General features: G+C 42.8%; 1 protein-coding gene across 3 annotated transcripts in view; it reads right to left on the bottom strand.

The window, feature by feature from the left end:
* The window catches only part of NR5A2 (nuclear receptor subfamily 5 group A member 2), a 122,659-nt gene that overhangs the window by 40,702 nt on the left and 57,862 nt on the right, over positions 1-24,095 (bottom strand). For all 3 annotated transcript variants that reach the window (XM_059728440.1, XM_019491194.2, XM_019491195.2), the window contains 2 exons: positions 22,599-22,718; positions 3,476-3,623 (listed from right to left, as the gene is read on the bottom strand). In XM_059728440.1, coding sequence (XP_059584423.1) covers positions 3,476-3,623; positions 22,599-22,718 — 268 coding nt within the window. The remainder of the gene's footprint in view (positions 1-3,475; positions 3,624-22,598; positions 22,719-24,095) is intronic.

Genomic DNA, 24,095 nt, shown 5'->3' with positions numbered 1-24,095 from the left:
AATATAATGAGAGCATGAAGATCTAATTGGTTTGATTAATATTAACGCCATTCACATGCTTAGAATTTGAGAAAGAAAAATGTGTTTTGGGAGTCCTTTCTATTATGGTAAAACACATATGTGCTTATTATAGTAAGGCCATTCAAAAGAGGTCATCTGTCATTTAGTTACCAAAATAACTGACCCTTTTTTAAAAACTTCTTTTGAAGATCTGGCTAACAGTCTGCTCATGCTAAAATAAATGACAAATCTTCCAGTTACTTCAGCAGGACTAGGGTTTGGCTCATAATGTCATTAGAATCTAAGCAGCACTGACTGATTAAACATTTCATAAGTGATGATACATACCTGATATCACTTATTGCATCAGAGAAGCCAATACATGGAATTAATTTTCCTTAAAATAAACATTTCTATTTTACTATTGTTTTTCCACTCCACCAAAAGACTACAGTCCTCTTTTTTATTTTTCCCCTTCCTTAAGACCTGGTTGTATCTGCCTATGCTGAATGAGTTGCAAAACTTTTAAAGGCACTGATAAAAAAAATGCTCACTGAAAACAAGATTATTTTAAAGATATGAAAATGCCTAGAGATGAAGTTAGCCACTTGATGGTATTATCATAAGCACTCTGGCACCTAACTCCCATTGATTTAATTATGAATTCAGCACTTTGGTCCTTTTAGCAATACCACTGGGTACCTACCTACATTTTAAGCACTCCTGTACCTTTAGAAATCTGACTCTTAAATAAAAACTTTAAGTGTGCCACCAATCTCATTACTGCCAGCAGGACTATTCATAGCCTGGAAATTAAACCTATAGTTAAGCATTTACAGCACCTATGCTTATAACTTCAGTTGTCTCCCAATTCCCTATAGAATATCAACCTTAGTTGCATAAGTAGGAATGTAACTTTCTATGAAAAGTATTAATATTTTTATATTTTATTCTCTGTAGGCTAACATGTAGCTTAAAATCATACAATATGTAATAGCACTTTTGAACATGACTATAAGCTAGGGTTGAATTTGGCCCTGTGAGTTAATCGGCTTCAGCAGTACTGTACCAGTCTATGGTACACCATTTTTGTGCTCTGATTTACAACTTCTTTAATTTCAGTGGAATTAGTTCTAGTTTACACTAATGTAAACAAGAGGAGGAGGTGGATTCTTCAAGGTGTCAGATGCTGCTCAGTGTTGCTATGAATCCGCAACTCATTTTGAAGCCAAGCTCAGTACCTTGCACAGAGATGACCTGAGCAGGGTGCAGGGCCCGGGGCAAAGCAGCCTGTGCAGGGCCCCACTCCCCATCCCCTGGCACACTTACGCCAGGGACTGAAAGCCCTGGCACACTGGATGGTGGCAGTAGTGGTGGCCAGAACTTCCAGCCGGAACAAGGAAACAGTCCTCCAACCCACTTGGTGGGCGGGTCAAATGTCAAATGCGGCAGCTGTGTCTACTTCGCCCAGCTCTGTGGGGCCCCCCAAAGCATAGGGCCCTGGGTGGTTGCCCCAATTCTCCCTCCACAGGGATGACCTTGACCTTGCATAATCAGGGCAACAGTAAGCAAATAAAAAGAATAATTCCTATATGTACTTGAAGAGATGATTGAAGTGATGACATGAGAAGACTTCTTAAGCATGAACATTTGCCAAATATAATTCAGTTATTCAACTAATTTAGAATACTACTGAATGAAGTGAATCTCTCTATTTTCTCAGCAAAAAGCAGTGTCATCTTAGACATCTTTGACAATCTGTAATAACTTCAAAACATATTGTACTGGAGTTAAAGAAGTGGATTGCTTGATGTCTGCCAAACTAATTCATAAGATAATTGTTAATTCTGCCAAAAAAGTTCTTCTTTTCCTTCTCTGAACTTGATTAGTGGGAAGAAACCATTTCCCAAATATGGAACGATAATATGTTGTGATTAGCAGATAAATTGCACATTATCCATTCTTGCAGTTTAAAATATACAGGCCTTTCCTACAGTTACCGCTGTTGACTTGTTTGTATTTAGAAAAAAAATCTAGTTATCTTATTTATCTCCACATTCTGCATGTCATAAACCACAGAAAATACTCTTTGTTAAGGTGCTTATGTTTAAAACACTTTGATTTTCAATAAATGTTGTGTGTTAACTTCAAGAAGCATATGAAGTGCTAAAGTACTGTTGCCCTGATTATGCAAGGTCAAGGTCGTCCCTGTGGGGGGAGAATTGGGGCAACCACCCAGGGCCCTACGCTTTGGGGGGCCCCACAGAGCTGGGCAAAGTGGACACGGCTGTCGCATTTGACATTTGGTCCACCCACCAAGTGGGGTGGAGGGCTGTTTCCCTGTTCTGGCTGGAAGGTAAGGATAAAAGTCTACTGTTTGCACTGAACACCAATCATTTATTCTTGAAATTGATTTATAATTTTAATATAATTATTCATTGGTAGAATTTTATTCTTTTACATAAGCTTTTGTAACTGAAAATCAAAGAAAAGTGTGTTAGTAAATTTCATCATTGCTGGTATTTGTTTCTTTGTTATATTTGTCTCAGGTCTGCACTGGCTACACAGAGAAAATGCCCTTTGAAATAAATGGTAGTTTTGACTGTGGAGGGATTGCTGGATTTGGCCTTATTTATATTTTTAAATCTCCTCCTTCAGCTCTCTACCAATAATAAATTTCCTAGGTAAAAGTTTATTTAAGTCAGCATTATGAAGTCAACAAAATGCAAACCTAAAATAGAAGTCAGGCAGAAAAAATTGTTCTAGTGAAGTCAATCAGAATCCATCTCCCTAATCCGTTTTTTATTCCTGGCAATGGTAATTTTTCTTGACTGATTCATTGAGAGCACTGATTTAACTAATTTGTCTTGAATAGGTATCTTTCCTATTCTAAGTCCTTTCTACTTGTACAAAACAGTTTTTTAAAGGCCATTTCCTAGATAGATCTTTCATAAAACTACAGTCATTAATTTGCACTGTAATAGTGCATTTCACTGTGCTTTTTAAAACTATTAGTTACATTGTTGATTTATATGTTGCAAAAGTGACAGGATATGCTAACAAGACTGTTTATACTTGCTATCTACTCTCATCTAAAAACATGCCTATTTCACCACACCATCCTTCTTTTTCATAACCATTTCCTGAAATTTAGTAGAGGAGTAAACCTTTGCCCCTAGAATTCTATAGGAAATAAAAAAGCACATATAGAAAACATAATGCTCTATTACATTTTATGGGTTTCAAGAGTCATGTCTATAGAAACCTATTTTTCATCTTGCATACAGTCTATAGCATTTCCTAAAGGTGATAATTCTATAATAATCCCCAGATAACTGTCAACCGTATACATCTATTTCAGAGCCTTATTTTGTTTTTCAGTAGAAAAAAATCACAAAGCCTAAGATTTTCAACATATGTAAAAACAATTAAAATATCAAAATTAAATGATGCATAAATAAAAGGATTTACCTACCTAAACTAAAGAGCACCAAGAACTTGAGACACACAAACTCTCGTAGATCAAACTGAAGGGAACGAAGCTTTGCCACTAGCTCCTGTGCATGGCTCATAAGGTTGTTGAGGGTGGCTCCTGCTTGAGATGCTATTACAGAATAATCCACCTGTAAAAAGAGTATCACATTTCTATCTGTTTATCATATTCACATTTGGGTCCACTTAGAAATTTTCAAGTAATCTTATGCAACTGAGAGATCCCATGAAGAAAACATTTCCCATCAACTGTAACTATAGAACCAAATCAGGAAGATTTTATTTAGAAGCATAAATTTTAGCACATCGTTGTGCCTTCACAGTATTTTTTGTTCTAAAGCATGTAACTTATGGCATGTAACATCATCTTTGAATACTGTGTTCTTAAAATTAATGGGAAAAATATTTTATCCAACTCCTGCTTATTGACCTAATCTCACCCATCTGTTTGCTGTATCTGTCTTTTGTTTCTCCCTCTCATTTTAATTGCAAAATTTTTTAGGGGTGAAGACTCCATTTTCCCTATGTGTATATTTCAATGCTTGATTCCTGAAAGGGACTTCTTGGTGCTGTAGTAATATGGATTCTTGTTCTTTACTCTTTTCCAGTAGCAAACACTGTGGCTAAGTACATGGCACATGCCTGCAGTGGCACAAGCCAGGAGCAGGGGGCAGTAGCGCACATTTCCCTACTCAGCTGCAGCAGACAGCTTTGGCCAAGGCTAGCCCGCCCATCCTGTGGGGGCGGCAGGGGGGGGCAGTTGCGGGGGAGTTGCAAAGCATCCTGGAATGCCAAGGGACCATGAGTAAACTTGAATCTGGAGGAGATATGTTACAGAAGTTCAATAAACCAATTTAACCTAAATTAGTTAAGTTTGATACTACATCCATCCAGGTTTATCTTAAACCAGTTTTGGCCATTTTGAAAGCAGTTTATGTGAACTGAACTTCTGTTGTGTTACAGATTTGAACCAGTTTCCAATGTGTGTAATTTTTGTAACTAGCCTTTGAAACTATGCACGAGAAGTATTATAGGATGAAACTGCACACTCATTTTGGGAGGTATTTCCATGTACTCAAGTTGGAGTGCAATTCCCCCAGAAGTCATGTGTGAGACCTTCTATACTGTGGAAACCTTGGGCATACCTACAGCATGGCTTTAACTATGGGTGAGGGGCTGCAAGCATGTCCTGCCTACCCTCTCCCATTGATGCACTCCAAACTGGAAAATGCACTGAGGAGGCTGTTTTGGAGTCATCTGTAGTGACTGGTCTTAAGCATGTCAGAGATGCTGCCACTGAGGTATAGATATGCCATCTTGGTAGTTTGTTTGGAGGATATTGGTAGATTGCAAGAGGCCTGGTCTAAGTTTATTTTCCCAGAAAGAAGTGGTAATATTCAAGGGTAGTAGTCCAATATACTGGAATTTCTACAAATGGTCCTTGAACTGAAGGCACACCTGTAGTTCCAGATAAGTCTCTAGCAGTGGGGTGGTTCTTTCTCTATCCCTACACAAAATCCAGTGGAGTCCTATTGAGTTTGTTGAATTCCAGTTGACTTGATTCCTCATACAGGAATAAAGCAGGAATGAGGCCAGTCTTATTCAGAGCACACAGAAGTGAATGATACAACTTTCTTAAAAAACTGTTGTTTGGCTCAAAATTAAAAAAGAATAATTACAAGACTGACAACCTGCCTAATTTCATATGAAAAATAAAAGAGTTAAAAAGGGTTAAAAGGAACCTTTATTACATACATGGTTATATATCCTTCTCCTTTATAATGCTTTGTGTTTATATGTTATTTACCATAATCAAAACTTTGAATATGCATTACATTGATTAAATGAAGTCAACTGTGCATGAAAAATTAAGATGTTTGGATGGATGTCAAGAAATACTACTGTTGTGATTCAGTGAAGCTCTTCACTTCATGCTTAAGGCCATTGCACTCTATGGAATATATGTGTCTTCTGAGATGTATTACTGTTTTGTATTTTACACCTAAAGAAACTGAGGCACTGAATTTAAATTTCTTGTTTGATGCCATAAAATGAGATGGTGACAGAAATAGGATTTAGATCTCAGGAGTCCCATGATTTCAGCCTCCAAGCTAAGCTTGCCCTCATAAACTACTTTTTCTTTAGCCATTAATATAAATTGTAAGGCATTGTGATGATAGCATAGTCAAATGACATCTATCAGATGAATCATTTAGAAATAATGACATATCAACTACTTTCTTCTGTGAAACAGTTCACAGCTAAATCATCGCATTTGTAACTTAATTCCTTTTTTATAACTGAGCTGCTTTGTTAGGGAAATATGTCCCTCAATGAGGTACCAATTTTAAATGCTTTGTGAGGAAAATCTGATCTTCACCTCATAATAATAAGTTAAGATGTTTGGATGGATGTCAAGAACATCACTGGCCTTGCTGCAGCGATTATGCCATAATGGGAAAACCCAATAGGTGTCTGTATCTCCCACCATCCCTCTACTGGAGAGCTCTCAGGCAACCCGCTCCTCTTTCAGGTGCATTTAATATTTGCAGCAACAGCAAATTTGTCTGGGAGGCAAGTCCTCATCTGCCACTCACCAAGAACAGACTGTATTAAATTTTTATATTTATTGACATTTCATTACCATAATTGACTGCAGTTGGTTCTCTAGTAGAAGGCACAGGGCTGCCTCCTAAGCAGGAGAATTGGTCCCTTGAGTAGTATTTGCAATTAAAAACAAGGCAGAATGGATTTTTTTTATTGTGTAAATATGATGAGTTGAATTTTCAGCTTTAACTAGAGAATACTGGGTGTACAGAAGCCTTTTTCAAGAGTGAGCAAAATTATGAGTCGGTGGAAAGACGACCCCCAAAGGTGTCAATCAGTTTATATAAAGTCAACTATGCATGAAAAAGCCTCAGTTAATGTCTATTCTGAGAAAGTGTTTGCATTAAGCAGTGTGATGTTGTTCTGCCTGCTTTATCCATGTGCTGATACTAGCTCACAGAATTTAATACCTTCCTTTTTCATGTCCTTGTGACAAGGTATTTAGTAAAATTCACAGATTCATTGGTATCTGACAGGGCCACGCCTTCAGTATGTCCTCAAACTTGCGACTTCTGGGTTGTCAATTGGGTGCCTTAGTGCCCATGCCACCCCAGCCCCCAATTTAATACTAATGCTGTAATGGCACCTTTACCTTCCACATAACATGGGATTAAAAGGATAAATAATATGTAACCAGAAATGCAGATAAGCTGTAATTTCATACTGAAAAGCACAACTTAATAGGCCATTAATTAATTACTGTACTATTAATTTTGGTTAATTAAGCCCAAACCCTGACAAAACCAAGTGAGGATTTTTGCCTCGAGACTGATGACTTTCTATTATACAATAGTTTTTAGTACAGTAAAAGATGGCTTGATGATCTAACTTTTCAAAACTAGGTTCTTAAAGTTAAGCTCCTAAATCCATATGTAGATAGTTAAGGATGGCATTTTCATGTACCCTGACTAAAGAGTGTGTTGACTGCTTATGAAGACCGTGAATACTTGGCTAGTATCTGACAAGTAGCAAAAACACATATAAAAAGTCAGATATCAAGTAATCGCTGGCAATCAATAAAGATGCAGCCAAACCGTGAAGTCCTTGCTCACATTAAGTTCACACTGACATCAAGGAAAGTTTGGAAGAACTAAGGGCAAACCTTGTTTAAAACACAGAACTCTATCCTGAACTATTAGAACTCTGAGGCACTCTACTACCGAGTACTACCGAGTTAACTGGGTGAGTCAACCCAAAGGATGCCACTGCAGTGTAGCTCTCTCTCTATACCCAGTTACAAAACCCACAGTGTAAAGGCATACAAAACCTACAGTGTAAAGGTCCATCATTTCTCGACCCTAAACATAATTCATTTTTAGGTTAAATTGTATTTAACATGTGGGAGGACACAAAAGGTGCAGTGGGGAGTGTGTACATAGAAAGGTGGGGGAAGTTTAAGTTGAGAAGTGGTCATGTTTGCTGAGGATGAATGGTTGTGGTGGAGGAACCAATCATAGTTCATTGATTTGCATAATCACTTTTCTGTCCTTTAACAATGACTAAGGCTCTTATTTATCAAGTACTGACTGTACCACTGAATTACATTCTCTTCAGTCCCAGGAACTGCATAACTGAGAAATAAAGCTCCAGTTCTATGTCAATAAACATGCAGTGAATGAACACACTGATTGGCTGAAGCAATTCTGTTTCAAGTTACTGACATTTAATTCATAGCCCATGTGGTAAATTAGACTCCTATTTGAATTTTGGGTGAAATGGGCAAGAAATTCCTTTCTCTGAAGCAAGCAATACCATGTGGTAAACAGAAAGAATAACAATTTCTTCTTTCACAAGTTATTGTTTGCTCAAGTATGAGACTTTCTATGTTCTGTTGAACTTTTATGGACTTTGAACTTTTTTGTACTATTTCTAACTCATTTCAGTCTTCCCATATATAACTTGTATTAACGTTTCTATTACATTGCTAAACAAATATAGAAAAGCACTTTAAAAGCTACTTTTGTTGTTTCTAAATTGAGATGGGCTCAGCATGGGCAAAGAGAGCAGGTATAGTTAAGTCTGTTTTAGTTATATTAATTAAAATTGTGATGACTTAAACAGTATAAGATGTCTGTCATTTTAACATGATACACAATAATAAAAGATAATGAATTAAGTTGCCAGTGTGCCTTTCCCCTAGGACGATGTTATTGTTTCCTAATTAGCTATACTATGCAAATAGTAAAACTGATAACACTTCAAAGTGCAGTATTTACTTTGTCTAACTTATGTTTAAAGATCAGTAGTACATTAAGATAGGAATGAACTGCAGTTTCCTGTACTGGGCTATACTGTTTACTGTGATAACTGATTTGCTTTTACATTATAGAACCTATTATTGGAAAGTAATCTCAAGATGCTGTATAGACGGTAGTTTTAATTATTAATATATAATTTCTATAATAGTAGTTCCACAAATTAATAATACTATAAATATGTTAAGGTAACCTACAAGTTCTGACTAACACACAATATCAGCACAAATGATAGTTAAAGTGGCCACTTTATCCTTAACTTGCCTTAGACCATTTTATACCATCAGACTCCATTTTGAGACCTTTTTTAAATCAGTGTAGGAAGAGCATGAATGCCCCTCTTGGAGTATAATCTATGCTTTTAATTGGAGATAGCCAGGAATCAAAATCCTGAGTTAGAACAGCCACAAACTTCAGTCAAGTTTAGGTCTGTGACAGAATCTTTTCTGAATAGTTAGACAAGATGCTAACTCACTATGGCAATGCTAAAAAACTATTTTTCCACTAGTAGTATGTAGGGAGGGGGCCATCCTTTTAACTCCAAGGATTCAATATTTTCCCTGTCACTACCCTTTTTCTTATATTGTTATAAATCTCCATCCACAATGGAGTGGTAGAGGGGGGCAGGCGAGGTGTATCATTCTCTGGATCTTATTAGTAGAACTATTTCAGTGGGCCCAAGGATTTTCTAGTGTGTGATGCAATTTTCTCTCCATTCAGCAGCAGAGGATACTGCCTCTGAGATATTCCTACCATTTGCTTATCTAAGATCTTGGAACCTGATATGTGACCTCTACTGGCATCATCCTTGTGGCAACCTTATCACGAAGATACCAAACTGCTTGTCCATTAGCACCTTCGAGGTGCTACTAGTTTTACCCCTGGTGAAGGAAATCCTGCCAAAAAGTTGTGGAACTGAAATCTGCTCCATGATAGGATAGACCAGGCTCTTTAACTCTGGTTGGCAGCCAGTCTAGGAGTGAAACCCAGATAGATGGGCAAATGGATGATCTTTGCTCCTGCAGCTCCTGAAACCAAGCTGGTTCCAAACATACTGGCACCTGCCTTTCCTTTGGATTAAACCAGCAAGGCCGAGAGGGGGACACTGGTATGTGGGCAGCTCGGTGTCTCCATATACAGTGCCCAGGCTTTTGCGCCCTGCATGAGTCACTCCAGCTTCACTTTATTTTCAAGCGAGGACTAGGTTCAGCAAGCTGATGTCTAAATGTGCCTTAGGGTTAGCACTGTGTTTGCACAGGAATTCATGGAAGGGGCTATCTTTTCTGTGATGACCTGCATCCTTATGTTCTGAGTTTTATGTTTAAACTTGATATCTTCATGCTAAGTTGGTCATGTACTGAAATGTATAAATCTGTAAAGCCATCACTAATTGAGTGAAGTTTGTTCTAACCTGTGTCCAGAATTGCTTAAAAAGTTCAGGACCTTAATGAATATTTCAACAAACCTGTACAGTACTGGGAACATGTTAAGCCTGTAGTCTAGTGTATTTTGTGTAGCTTCAAGTTTCACTGATAAGATTTGGTGCAGCTAGAAGGAGCAAACACTGTCTCATCATAACAGACAAAAGATTATTAAAATCAAACCTAATCTTGGTTTGAATGCGTAGGTTAATATTCTGTTTTGCCCCCTTCTTGTTTGTCCAACATTGCTAGATTAGGTTAGAAATGTGCAAGCATGAACACAAGATACCTCCAAATTGAACAATAAAGCAATGGGTGCTTAGCATTGTTTGTATTCATCTTGAGCCAAATCCTCTCATCTTTTTGCCTGGTAAGGATGAGACAAAAGGAACTGGATCCTTTATACCAGTTAATACCAAATGTTCTCTATGCTATTGCCATTTTAAAATATACTCATGCATCATAACCTGCATTGACTGCAATATGTTCTTGTCATAAAGTTAATAAGAAAGCAAAGGAGAAATATCATTTTGTTGTTTGCAAGTATTTTTGGAGTATGTTGGTCAATGACAATACAAACTTATGCAAAACGGTTAGACGCGGGAGCGGCGAGAGACACGCAGGTGAAAGCTCGCTGCGCCCCCGCTCCCCCAAAGCCCCCCAGAAACCCTCCAGCAGCCGCGGAGCCCCCCGCTGACCCCCAGCACAGCCAGGGTAAGCGGGGCCCGTGGAGAGAGGGGACTAACCCCTTAGTGTGTGTGTGGGAGGCGGCGGCTGAGTAGAGCTAGGCCGGGTCAAGCCCCGCCCAGGCCCCTACTTCGCCCAGCCCTCCAGGGAGCCACGCGACCGGAGCCGCGTGAACAGGCTGCGTAAACAGGCGCACTTCTCTGCCGGCGCATGAGTTAGCACGGAGTTTGCGCGGGAGGGTGTGCGGGAGGGCGCCGGACCCTGCCTGCGCACCCCCCAAGGTAGACAGCCCCAGCCGTAGCCAGCCTACCAGAGGCATGACACAGATGGGCACGCGCCGCACCCCGAGGGTCCCCTCGGGTTCCGCGGCCCCCCCCTCTGGCACCTCAGAGACGGCCACCCGGACGGAGCCCCCGGTTCCAGGCTCCACGCAGACGGAGCCCCTGGCTCTCGGCTGCGGGGGCTGCCTGTCCCTTTTCCAGGCTCTGGGGCCTGGGAGCATGGTGGCCTCCCCTTGCGGGGTCTGCTCCATTTTGGGGTCTCTGGTGCGCCAGCTGGAGGAGCTCCAGGCCACAGTCCAGAGACTGCGTGCCATCAGGGACTGCAAGCAGGAGATAGACTCCTACTGCCAGGCCCTTCAGCCCCGGGAGGCGGAGGGTAGATCACAGTCTCCTTCCATGCCAAAGGAGGACTCTGGGACCTCCTGCTGTGTCCAGCCAGGGGCATGGACCAAGGTGGTCAAGGGCCCTAAGGCCCACCGCACCAAGGCCTCTCCCCCACCAGAACTGAGCAACAGGTACACACCTCTTGCTGCCCCAGCAGAGCCTGCTGAGTTGCCGGCCCCCACAGGCAACATGGGCCTAACTGCAGCTCCCGCCCCTGCTCTCCCCAAGACAAAACGTAAAGTGTTTGTTGTGGGAGACTCCCTCCTGAGGGGGACGGAGGGGTCAATCTGCCACCCCGACCCCTTAGCCCGGCAAGTCTGCTGCTTCCCAGGGGCCCGCATCTGGGACATTGCGGAGAGGATCCCCAAGCTCCTTAAACCCACAGACCACTATCCCATGCTCCTCATTCATGTAGGCACCAATGACACGGCTCGGAGCACTCCCAGACAGGTCATGAGGCGCTACAGGGATTTGGGAGCGGGGCTTAAGGGTCTGGGGGCACAGGTGGTGTTCTCGTCGATCCTCCCAGTCTCAGGCTATGGGCTGAGAAGGACAGGAGGATCTATGTGGTCAACCAAAGACTGCGGCGCTGGTGTCGTCAGGAAGGCTTTGGCTTTCATGACCACAGCCCCCTCTTTGGCGAGAGAGGCAGCGAGCTGCTGGGAAGAGATGGTCTCCACCTCTCTCCCCTAGGGAGGAGGCTCTTCTCAGCCAGACTGGCTGACCTGCTCCACCGGGCTTTAAACTAAGCCTGCTGGGGGATGGGGGGACTACCGCCACTGCTGGCCCGCTGAGCGATCCTTGCAAAGCCAGCGGATCACGGCACTCAAGGGAGCCCACCCCGGCCCCAGCCCTGGTAAAATCTGTGGGCAAGGAAGGAGCCCCCCAGGGGGCACTTGCCTGCCTGTACACTAATGCCAGGAGCTTGGGGAATAAGCAGGAGGAGCTCATCCTCCTGCTCAGTGCAAACAATTATGATGTCATAGGGATAATGGAGACCTGGTGGGACTCCACCCATGACTGGATCACGGGGATAGATGGCTATACCCTGTACAGGAGGGATCGTGTAGAGAAAAGGGGCGGGGGTGTAGCTCTCTATGTTAAGGAAAGCTACGCGTCCCTGCAAGCCAATATTGGCGACCAGGGTGGACGGCTGGAGACCCTCTGGGTTAAAATCCGTGGGGAACACGGCACAGGGGACACAATGGTGGGAGTCTATTACAGACCTCCCACCCAAAGTCCTGAGCTTGACCAGGAGTTTGCCCGGGAACTGGCTGAGGCAGCTTGCTCCAGGACCATGGTTGTCATGGGTGACTTCAATTACCCAGACATCTCGTGGGAGGATCGCTCAGCAAAATCTGAGCGGTCGCAGAGCTTCCTCTCGTGCGTGGATGACCTCTACCTGACTCAAGAAGTCTATGGGCCAACGAGAGGCAAAGCGCTGCTCGACCTGGTGCTGGCTACTGGGGATGACCTAGTCGGTGACCTAGTGATCGATGGGAAGCTGGGTGACAGCGACCACGAGCTGATGACCTTCACCATCCGTCGAAAAGCTGGCAAGTCAGTCAGCAACACGGAAGTCCTTGACTTCAGGAAAGCCGACTTTGACAAGCTCAGGAGGCTTGTCAGTGAGGCCCTAAGGGACTGTGACTGCAGGGAGAGGGGAGTTCAAGAAGAGTGGTTGCTCCTCAAGGGAGCGATCCTCCATGCACAAACTAAGTCTATTCCATCTTGGAGGAAAGGCAGCAAGAGGGCACAGCAGCCCCCCTGGCTCTCCAGGGACCTAGCAGACCTCCTGAGGCTAAAAAGAAAGGCCTACAAAGGATGGGGGATGGGAGTCACCTCCAAGGAGGATTATTCTGCACTGGTCCGGCCCTGTAGGGAGCAGACCAGGAAAGCCAAGGCTGCAACTGAACTCCAGCTAGCTTTGAGCATCAAGGACAATAAAAAGTCCTTTTTCAGATATGTGGGGAGCCGGAGGAAAAGCAGGGGCAACGTTGGACCCCTGCTGAACCAGATGGGGCAACTGACAACTGACGCCCAGGAAAAAGCCAACCTATTAAATAGGTACTTTGCGTCGGTCTTTCATCAGCCCCATGGGACGCCCGTGCCCGCTACAGGGCCGGGAAGTCCGGGTGAGGGTGATCCCCTGCCCTCCATTAATGCTGACTTTGTGAAGGAACATCTTGAGAAGCTGGATACCTTCAAGTCAGCCGGCCCTGACAATCTTCACCCCAGGGTACTCAAGGAGCTGGTGAGCATCATAGCACAGCCTCTAGCGTGGATCTTTGAAAACTCTTGGCGCTCTGGTGTAGTGCCCGAAGACTGGAAGAAGGCCAATGTGGTGCCTATCTTCAAGAAAGGGAGGAAAGTGGATCCGGCTAACTATAGGCCCATCAGCCTGACTTCTATCCCGGGGAAGATCTTAGAAAAGTTTATTAAGGAGGCCATCCTTAATGGACTGGCCGACGCCAACATCTTAAGGGATAGCCAGCACGGGTTTGTTGCGGGTAGGTCTTGCTTGACCAATCTCATTTCCTTCTACGACCAGGTGACCTATCACCTGGACAAGGGAGATGAGATTGATGTCATATATCTTGACTTCAGAAAAGCCTTCGATCTGGTGTCCCATGATCGTCTCTTGGAGAAACTGGCCAATTGTCGCTTTGGGTCCTCCACGATCCACTGGCTGGAAAATTGGCTCCGGGGTCGGACCCAGAGGGTAGTAATTGATGGAAGTCACTCATCGTGGTGTCCTGTGACCAGTGGGGTCCCCCAGGGCTCTGTCCTTGGACCCATACTTTTCAACATCTTCATTAATGATGTGGGCACTGGAGTCAGAAGCGGACTGGCCAAGTTCGCAGATGACACCAAACTTTGGGGCAAAGCATCCACACCAGAAGACAGGCGGGTGATCCAGGCTGACCTGGACAGGCTCAGCAAGTGGGCGGACGAGAATCTGATGGTGTTCAACGCCGATAAATGCAAGGTTCTCCACCTTGGGAAGAAAAACCCGCAGCATCCTTATAGGCTCGGCAGTGCTATGTTGGTTAGCACTATGGAAGAAAGAGACTTGGGGGTCATCATTGACCACAAGATGAACATGAGCCTGCAATGCGATGCTGCGGCTAGTAAAGCGACCAAAATGCTGGCTTGCATCCATAGATGCTTCTCAAGAAAATCCCGGGACGTCATTCTCCCCCTGTACTCGGCCTTAGTGAGGCCAGAGCTGGAGTACTGCGTCCAGTTTTGGGCTCCACAATTCAAAAAGGATGTGGAGAAGCTTGAGAGAGTCCAGAGAAGAGCCACGCGCATGATCAGAGGTCAGGGAAGCAGACCCTACGATGACAGGCTGAGAGCCCTGGGGCTCTTTAGCCTGGAAAAGCGCAGGCTCAGGGGTGATCTGATGGCCACCTACAAGTTTATCAGGGGTGACCACCAGTATCTGGGGGAACGTTTGTTCACCAGAGCACCCCAAGGGATGACGAGGTCGAATGGTCACAAACTACTACAAGATCGTTTCAGGCTGGACATAAGGAAGAATTTCTTTACTGTCCGAGCCCCCAAGGTCTGGAACAGCCTGCCACCGGAGGTTGTTCAAGCGCCTTCATTGAACACCTTCAAGATGAAACTGGATGCTTATCTTGCTGGGATCCTATGACCCCAGCTGACTTCCTGCCCTTTGGGCGGGGGGCTGGACTTGATGATCTTCCGAGGTCCCTTCCAGCCCTAATGTCTATGAAATCTATGAAAACCTAATTATCATTACCATTGCCTGCTTTACATATAAATTATGACAAGAGTAAGGGTGTGTGAAATGGGCCCTATTCGATTCAGATTTGGATTTGGCCCGGATTTCACAGACATTAGGGATGGAAGGGACCTCGGAAGATCATCGAGTCCAGCCCCCTGCCCTGATTCAATTTATTGATTCAGATCAGTGTTCCCGATTTTATTCGGCCAAATCCAAATCTGAAGATTCGATGCTGATTTGGAGAATCAGCGATTTGGCCATAGACACAGCTTTAAATGTTTTTCCTAAATACTTCAAGGTACCAGGCATGGCTCGTGAACACTGCAATGCTGGAGCAAATGGAGTGTCCCACAGGAGTGCGTGGGGGGGGGGGCGCGTGCTCAGTGGCGAACCTGGAAGTGCTTTGGAGGGCCCCCCACACCTCCTCAGCTCAACAATTGGCTGTGGGGGGACCCCTGGTGTCCCCCCATATCCAGGAGGCACCAGGCACTGAGCCAGGAGGGCGTGCAGGGGGGGCCCCCGCATGTTCTCTAGCGGACCCAGAAGTGGACCAGAAGTGCTTATGGTCCACTTCCAGGTTTGCTGTCGAGCATGCTGGGGAGCCCCCCGCACTCCTGTGGGACACTCCATGTGCCCCATCATCACAATGTTTACAAGCCACCTGCTACCTAGAGGTATGTATAAAGAACATTTAAAGCTGTGTCTATGTCCAAATCACTGAATCTTTCTGAATCTCTCCGAACTGTTTCAGAGGGTTCTGATTCGATTCGGAGAGATTAAAAGGTCCTCTGATTTTATTTGGATTTGGAGATTCGGCCACCGAATTAGGCTGAATCTCTGCCGAATTAAATCAGGGACCAAAGCTTCGGACAGCCCTAGACAATAGCTATTGTGTTAGATTCCATCATAAAATATTGGCTGCAAATTCTATTTCTCTAATAAAGTAGTGGTGACATTCATCCCTTTTAGATTGCCAAAATAAGGTCTATGTATCACTTAGTTCTCATTCAGGCCTAATTTTTTTTTGATAATGTGGACTGCTCCAAAGCAAAATCACACATCCATATTGCACAGTAATGGGACATATGGTGTTAGTTCAAAAGTTCTGCCTTAAGCACATGAAATGTATTAATTGAGAAACTGCACTGCAAGTGCAGATGGGAATCCTTAACATAAGGTAAAGAGTAATATATTTCAGATATATAGCAGAGATACCATGGTAGCAGCATAAAGAAAAGAAAACAAAGCTGCAAATTCAAAACAACAACACTGAAAAACACAGGAGAATTGAAAAGGATCTGCAAAATCTTCCATCTAGATTTAAGATTAAACTACAGAATTCAAATCTACATTGAAATTCAGATTTAAATTTGTTCCAAAACTTGTGGACATTTATAGATTTGGGTTTTCAATTATAGCCCATCTCTGTATCTACCTTCTGCATTACAAACTTAGTTAGAAACATGCAACCATGTGGTGTGTTTCAAACAAATATTGACAGTCAATAGGGTGAGAATATAACCTCAAATAACCCTGAGCTTTAGGTAAAAATTCAGGCTGGTTATTTTATCTGCATTGCTTTGGCCATACTAAGTAGAAAGAATTTTGCAGCAAGAATGAACCAAATGCGGATAAGAGCAAAATGAATGACTCACATATGGGCAGCCTGGACTATATGTCAAGTGGTATGTGTTGACTACTGCAGCAAAATGCAAGAACAATGGTATTCTGTACCAATCTGTAATGTATCAGTCTTTTTGAGTCCTGGATACAGGAAAGATGGCAGCATACTGTTAGTGTAGAAAATACAGCAAAGTGCTGCTTTTAATCTTGGAGAATTAAAGTTTCTCTAACTAGGAGGAATTGTTGCCATCATATACCACATAGTTAGCTTGTGAAATATGACATTCAGAACCAATTTGGTTATGATTTCCAGTTAACTATTACAAAGCAAATCATTCTTTGGTTGTTTTCTACTATGAAATTTGGAGAGTTGTAAAATGTACGTGTGCTACTTTATTTCCTTTTGAAATGGTAATTACTATTGCTGAGGGGCGTCACTTAGTGCAGAAAATGAAATGTGTAGCACAGGGAGGAACCAATTTCTGAAGAACTGCTGAAGAGTTGTAATGAGTTGAAAAACTGCTTTCTGCAAATAAGTGCACAAAAGAGCTTCATTTTTTAAATTCCAGCCAAATAAATGAAAATAAAACAAAATAAAGTATTTATGTGTAAGGCCCAGTGCTTACTTCTTTGTTGCTGATTGCACTTTTTCTCCTCAGTGGCTAAATAATGGCTGAAGAGAGGCACAGCTCCATGAAGTATGGCAACCTAATGGGAACACCTAGAGTTATTGTATTTGATTCAGTACTGCTGGGAGTTACAGAGGTTGCTTCCTGCTCCTGGGCCATTTTGGCTTGCTGCATGGAATTGGGTGCTGTTATAATTCTTGTTCACTCTATTTCTCCCCTGACCTTTGCAGGAGAGAACAATGGGCTATGAGTATGACTAGTTCTTGAGCAGGGATTTAAGGAGGAAGGCCATGGGTTCCATCAGATTTTTCACCTTGTAATTGAGCCCTTAATTTCTACAAAATAATATAGGACTTGGATTATCAAAGACCCGGCTTGAATTTAAAATGTGTGACATCCAGAAACAAACCCTGCTCTGGAAGGTTTCGCTGTAATCTTGTTTGTAGTAATATCAATAACAGCAAGGTTGTTAATAAATAAATAAATAACTTCAATAGCTCTTTTCTATCATAAAATGCAAAAGGTTTTCCAAACATAAAATAAAGATCCTGTGATGTAGGCTTCATATTTCAGTTTTACAGTGGCAGAGGGTTACCATAGGGCATGCGTAGATGAAACAAGAGGCGTGCACAACATTTTAAAGCAGGCTAAATGCTTTTGCACTGCTTTAATGGTGTTGGTGTTTGCATGCCTTGGTGGTGTATTGTACATTAATTCCAGCTGCTGTAGGAAATTCAGTGGCATAATGAGCCTTAAATGACTTGGGGCGCAGCAAACTAAAACTCCCTATAGCCGTGGAGTGAAGCACCAGGCTCCATGCAGCTCCACAGCTCTGTAGGAAGCCCTGCAGGCAGCCTGGCAGCAGCCCGGGAACGCAGGCTGTGCCCAAGAAAAGCGGTAAGCCTGATATTTTTTTTCCTCCCCTGGAGCCTGCCTGCCTGCCTGAGCTGTGTGGGGGCCCATGCTTCCTTCCATATCTGCGGTGCCTCCCGGGCCTGCTCGAGCTGGGTGCCTGTGGGCAGGTGCTCCCTGTGGGGGACTGCAGCTGCTATGGAGGGAAGCACCAGCCCCCCCCCCGCCCAGGGACCATTCCGCCTGCCAGCAGCTCACCCTCCCCTCCCTGCTGGAGAGGCAGGTAAGTCAGTGGGGTTTGTGCACAACATGGGGGTTTAATCAGCCCTAAATTGAAGCGGTGTTTTTTAAAACCCACCACTTCAGTTTAGGGCCCCCTGCTTCGTCTACACATGCCCATAGAGTGTACTGGGGAAGCAAACAGTAAGTTCAAAGCATGCTGCATGATAGCAGAGGTGAAAGTATTTTGATCTATAATTGGGATGTCAAACTCCTTTGGCTCTCAGGTTGGATCCAGACTGCAGGGGTCCTCATGGACCAAATTCAGACCCAGACCCAGATCCATCTCCAGTGGCAAGGTAAGAGGTAGCAACGTAACTGCTATACATTCCGGAGAGTAAGAATTAAAGCACTTATTGCTTACCCTTCTGTCACTAGCATATATTCACAACAGGGCTTCATACACCACCACTGCAGTGAGCTACACCACCATTCACCCTGTCCCTGATTTTTCTGTCCCCTTCAGGAGCCCTGTGGGCTGACTGATATAGTTCCCTCAGCTGGACACTGGGTTCCTTACAAGCATTGCAGGATCTTTAGTGTCAATGTAGACAAGCAGTCTCTCAACTTCTGGTCCCTCAGTCAATCTTTTCCCTGAAGTTAGTCATGGTTTCAATTTTTCTGTTTTAGAAGGACAATAGGCTACATTATTCTTGCCTGGATTCAAACTTTTGATTCTAGCAAGTCTGGATATTTTAAACCCGATGCTTAAGTTAATCCATCAGCTTCTCTGTAAAACAGTTCCTTTAATGAGTAACTTTTACTCCTGAGTTTCAATTAAACAGATGGTGTTTTAAATTAAAGGCTCTCAAATCACAAATGGCAAATTACTCATATACTGTAGTAGTTTTGGTATTTCCATAATTATTTCAAGATTACAAGGCTGATGCTCTAGAGCAGGGGTGACTGGTGCCTCCTGAGTCTGGGGGGGCACAATTACAGACCAGAAACTACAGACTGGAAGCCATTGGCCTGGCAAACTGTGGACCACTGGCCAGAACACAGGTAAAGCTACCTCCACCCCCTGGGCAGGGGGGTGGGCCCAAACCGTGGCTGCTGCGGGCCCTGCATGGCCTCTCTAGAGACTGGCTCTGCGGGGCTGTGGTTTGCCACCCTGAGCAGTGCCAAGCTGGGGGCCAATCTCAGGGGGGGCATGTGCCCCGTCCTGTGCTCCCCCTACCAGTCGCCTGTGTTTGAGAGAGTAGCCAAATTCACCCCGATGGAAGCAGGCATAGCCAGTGGAGTTGCGACTAGTTCCATCAGAATTGAATTTGATTCCATGTTCCTAGTGATTCAAGTCAGATGTGAATGCATGACTAGAACCCACCAATTATGCTGCACCGGGGGGGGGGGGGGGGGAGGTTTCACACTCGTTACTACCTTATGACCTGCACCTTCAAATGGCTGTTGACTTTAATAGCATATTTGATTCCGCTGCTGTGGGTGCATCTACACAAGCAATTAATGTGAAGCAAGAAACTCCAAAGTTTTTTGCTTTGGAGTTTATTGCTCCCAGGTGTGCCATTTGAATGTGCACCTAGGACCACAGCATGTTGAACCAGGTCAGAGAAGCCTTACCGCCAAGGGACCCAGGGGGTCAGCCTGCCGGCCTAGGGCTGCTCCCTGCGGGCTCAATGGGCTTTGGAGGGGCTGCCTGGGGCACAACGGTGCTCCAGTCTGGGGCTAGCTGGCAGACAGCCCTCAAACGGAAGCATCCTTGTGCTCCAGCCAACCACATCAATATCTACATGTGCTTTGCTGCAGAGCAAGCAAAATAACTATCTTGCTGTAGAGTTCATTAGTTTACTCCAGCCTACTTGTCCTGCATGTGTAGATGCCAGTATGTTTACGGAAGAGCTAATTAGTCAAGTGCAGTGAACGTTTCATGTAGACACACCCTGTGTGTCTCTATTTGCAAATGAAAATCCATATGAGATGGCAGTGGAGATTAGGCCAATAGTGCAATGCAATCAGTGCAGTGACCAATGCCCCATCCATAGGGAAGCCATTCAATTTTGTGTTTTCTTTCTGTTATTGGTGTGTGGGATTCTCTATTCTCTGAACATGTTACATTCGAGGAAGAGTGCACAATGGATGAGGCAAAACTCTTTGCAGAGGACTCTTGGAGAGCTTTAACCAACTTCAGAATGAATAATACTAGCAGAGGCATACATGAAATTGGGTCTGAAAGGAGGACATATTAGACCAGCTTGACAGTGCTGGGGCAAAAATGGATGCAATCAGTCCAATTTAGTCATATTTTGATTTAGTTTGAGACTATAATTCTGCCTGGAAATATAAAATTTCCAAACACAGCTGATGATTTGTAAGCTGTGCTTTTAATATATAGCCTTCCGCCTGTTATTGTCTTTCAGTGATGGAATGCTCTGCTTTGTCTTTGAGCACATGCACATCTATTTTTTCAAGTAAAGGATAAAAGCGGCTAATGCAGTAAGAAATTATTATAGTGCAAAATGGATGCACTGTGAGGGACTGAGGGACAGATTTTGAAGTTTTTTAGGTGCCTACCTCCTACAGAAATCAATGCATACATGTTGATGATAAACAATAATTAGTTGCCTAAATAATTTTTCAAAAGCTGGCCTTAAGTTAATCAGAAAACAAATTTGGCAGTATTTTACTACAATCCCCAGGAACAGAAAATTGTTAGTATGCCCACAATAATGCTTAGCATTTTTTGTTCAGAAAGGGCTTGATAAACATTAATGATCTCAACATCCCCTGTATGTTAGACAAGTCAGTATAATCATCCCTATTTGGCAAACAGGGAAACACTCTTCTTTGAACTTAATTTGTTCATAGAATAGAGAAGCCCACATAGCAAGAACAAAAGAAAACACAACATTTAATGTCTTTTCCTTTGAGTGAGCCACTGTACATTGCACTCATGGCCTACTCTCCACTACACCTCACATAGATTTTAATTAACAAATAGAAATGCACAGCATCTGAATCAGATATGCTATTAAACATTAACAGCCATTTGAGGGTGCTGGTCATAAAGCAGTAATGAGTCCTTTCACTAATAACAATATAAAACCACTAACTTCGCTTCAAATGGGCTACTGGGAGCACAGTTTTGGCTCATTAGGGTAAGTGATTTGCCTAAGACTTCAGGAGGAGGCAGTTTCACAGCCAGAGTTAGAATCTGGAGATTTGTGTGAGCTCAGTCATACTCCCAAACCTCTAAACCATGTGTTCCTCTTCGGATAAATCTTCTGTTCACAAACCTAAACGATTGTCCTTCTGACTTTCTGATACTTAGAACAGTTCTTCTGTGCATAGGGAAATAGCTGCATTCTTAAAATTATGACTAAGGCTCTAAGCAAATTCCATACAGCATACAGACAAACATGATGTATCTCTGTAGTTAGAAAAAGGAGCTGTTTCCCATGTGCATATAAATCTAGGCAGTTTTGTTTGCAGCTACTTAAATGCCAGTGGACCATCATTTGTTTTCACTTTGAATCAGGAATAAAATGTACAGACCCAGTCTATCTCTCATTGATACTGTGCATTTTTTTCCATTAAGGTTTGAATAAGTCTTCCAGGAATGAGGTTCTCATTTTCGTTGTCAAGTCCATTGTGCTTTTGGAAACTATACATGATACAAAGCTCCCTATTTTATTTGGATTTTTTCTTAGTTTCCTTAATTTCATAAATTGGCTACATATTTACTCTTACATTTCAGACAACCTGGACTTCTGATGCCTGGTGACACACTACCATTTGGAGGTTATTCAGCAATATTACAGTACACAATACTTGCTTCCGAGTCAGTGTTTAATTTCTATCTCATGGATTTGTGTGCATTCCTCTTTATTCCCTCTTTCCTGTTCTCTTTTACACACCCACACATATCTCTAAGGCACAAGAAAGGTTTGAGGTAATACCTGCAGGATACCAATGTTTCTGAATTGGCTGGTGATTATTTTGACTAAACCACAGTTCTCAAGGGAAAATAAACTGTAATTGCTTAGACCTAAAGCATAGGGTATTTTTGTCAGAAACCATTTTAACCCTAAGGAAATATAAGTTCTGCACACTCACTTCTCATCTACTATCTTTCAATCATAGTAGTATACAAGTATATTGGAAAAGCAAAGTGCTTATGATTATATCTGCTTTTATAAGTTTAACTATAATCATCAGACTAGAAACAGAGCGCACAAGTCATTTTATCTACATTATTTGTAGCCAATCTCTCTCTTTCAGAGCATATGAGTGCTTCTGACCTAGTTAAACCCCTGCTATTTTGAAAATGATTAATAAAAAAACCCCACATCAATACTCCTTTGAGTCTGCACACTCACTTGTTGCCCGGTAACCAGAAGGATAGAGCCTTCTTTCCCATGTACCACTTGCCGATAAATGTGATCTAGTATTAAGAGTTCACTCCAGCAATTCTGAAGCAACTTCATTTGGTCATCAACCTGTAAAACAAACATAAACATTGTTAACATTACTTTGGTAGTAATTCTTACTTCATTCTGATTGCAGAGGCTGCTGATGGCAAACTGGGTAGAATTTAACCTACTTTAGTTGTCTGGTTACTTTAGTTTAATTTAGTTAATTTAGTTTAGTTAATTTAACCTACTCTAGATGTCACAGATATGCAGATTTAACGTTATCAGGACTGAAGTGATATCAATAATTATTGGTGTTAGAACACCAATCTAAACTGAATATATAGGTCCTTGTCAATAAATGACATAATCTATGGTCAAGTAAAATATTTACAACTAATTAACTGTCAAAAATGTGATCCATGGCATTGGTGTAAGGAGTACTGACAACAATGTATGGGGTAGAACATCAAGTGACCAAGGTACTTATTAGTAGGTGCTTATATCAGAAGAATAGGAGTAATTTACAAAGCAGTTCCTTTGTAAACTGCTTTGAAATCTACAAAAAAGAGCTCTCTTTAAGCATTAAGTATTTTTATATGTTTATTAAATTATTAGAGTGACATTCTTTCAAACTTAAACTATAGCTGTGAACCACAAATACTGAATAACTGAGATTAAGATACGTTCTTCAGGAAGCAATTAAAAAAGAGATGGTCCAACAGCAAAATCTTATTTATGTACAAAACAGGCACAGCAAAGACTATGCCACTTTTCCATACTCCTGCCGCTAAGCTTCACCTTTGAAAAGTACTGTAGAAATGGAAGAAAAATATCAAAAGTACAAATGCTTTGACAAGCCCAAGTCAAGGATTAGCCCCTTTCTAAGCAAAAAGCTGAGGAATAATAAAATACGTTAAGACATAAGAATAAGAAAATGGTGGTGAAAAAGGAAGGATAGCTCCTTTCCTATACATTAGAAGTAAAATGAAGCAGGGTGGTCACAGGCATCATGTTCAGGAAAGAAAATGCTGAGTATAGGCAGTGATCACAGAATGCGTATCAGTAAGGAATTATTGCATTTGACAATAGCAGAAATGTACCTGATATTAGTACTAATTGGATCCATCTACATGTGTGCTTTACTGCAAAGTAGACTAATTAGTTCTGCATTAAAGTGTAACAGTCTACATGTGTGCTGGTATTAGGGTGCAGTAAATTAATTCACTCCACTGTAGCATAGTACTGTTGAGCACAGTACTATCTTATGGCAGTGTGCTTTATTGCTCCAAAACACATGTGTAGATGGACGACTGGGGGCAGAAATTGTGTCCAGTCAACTTATGCAGCAGGGGACCAGACCTCTACCTGCCACCTAATCACGTTGCCAAACATGCAGAACCATCTCATACCCCAGCCAGCTCCTCTGCCACCCAATACTGCCGTCCGGGCAAGGGACAGACA

Source organism: Alligator mississippiensis, chromosome 5 (assembly GCF_030867095.1).
Source record: "Alligator mississippiensis isolate rAllMis1 chromosome 5, rAllMis1, whole genome shotgun sequence".
NCBI classification, from domain to species: domain Eukaryota; kingdom Metazoa; phylum Chordata; order Crocodylia; family Alligatoridae; genus Alligator; species Alligator mississippiensis.
The sequence above is the reverse complement of the archived record's forward strand: the minus strand, read 5'-3'. Positions and strand labels throughout refer to the sequence as shown.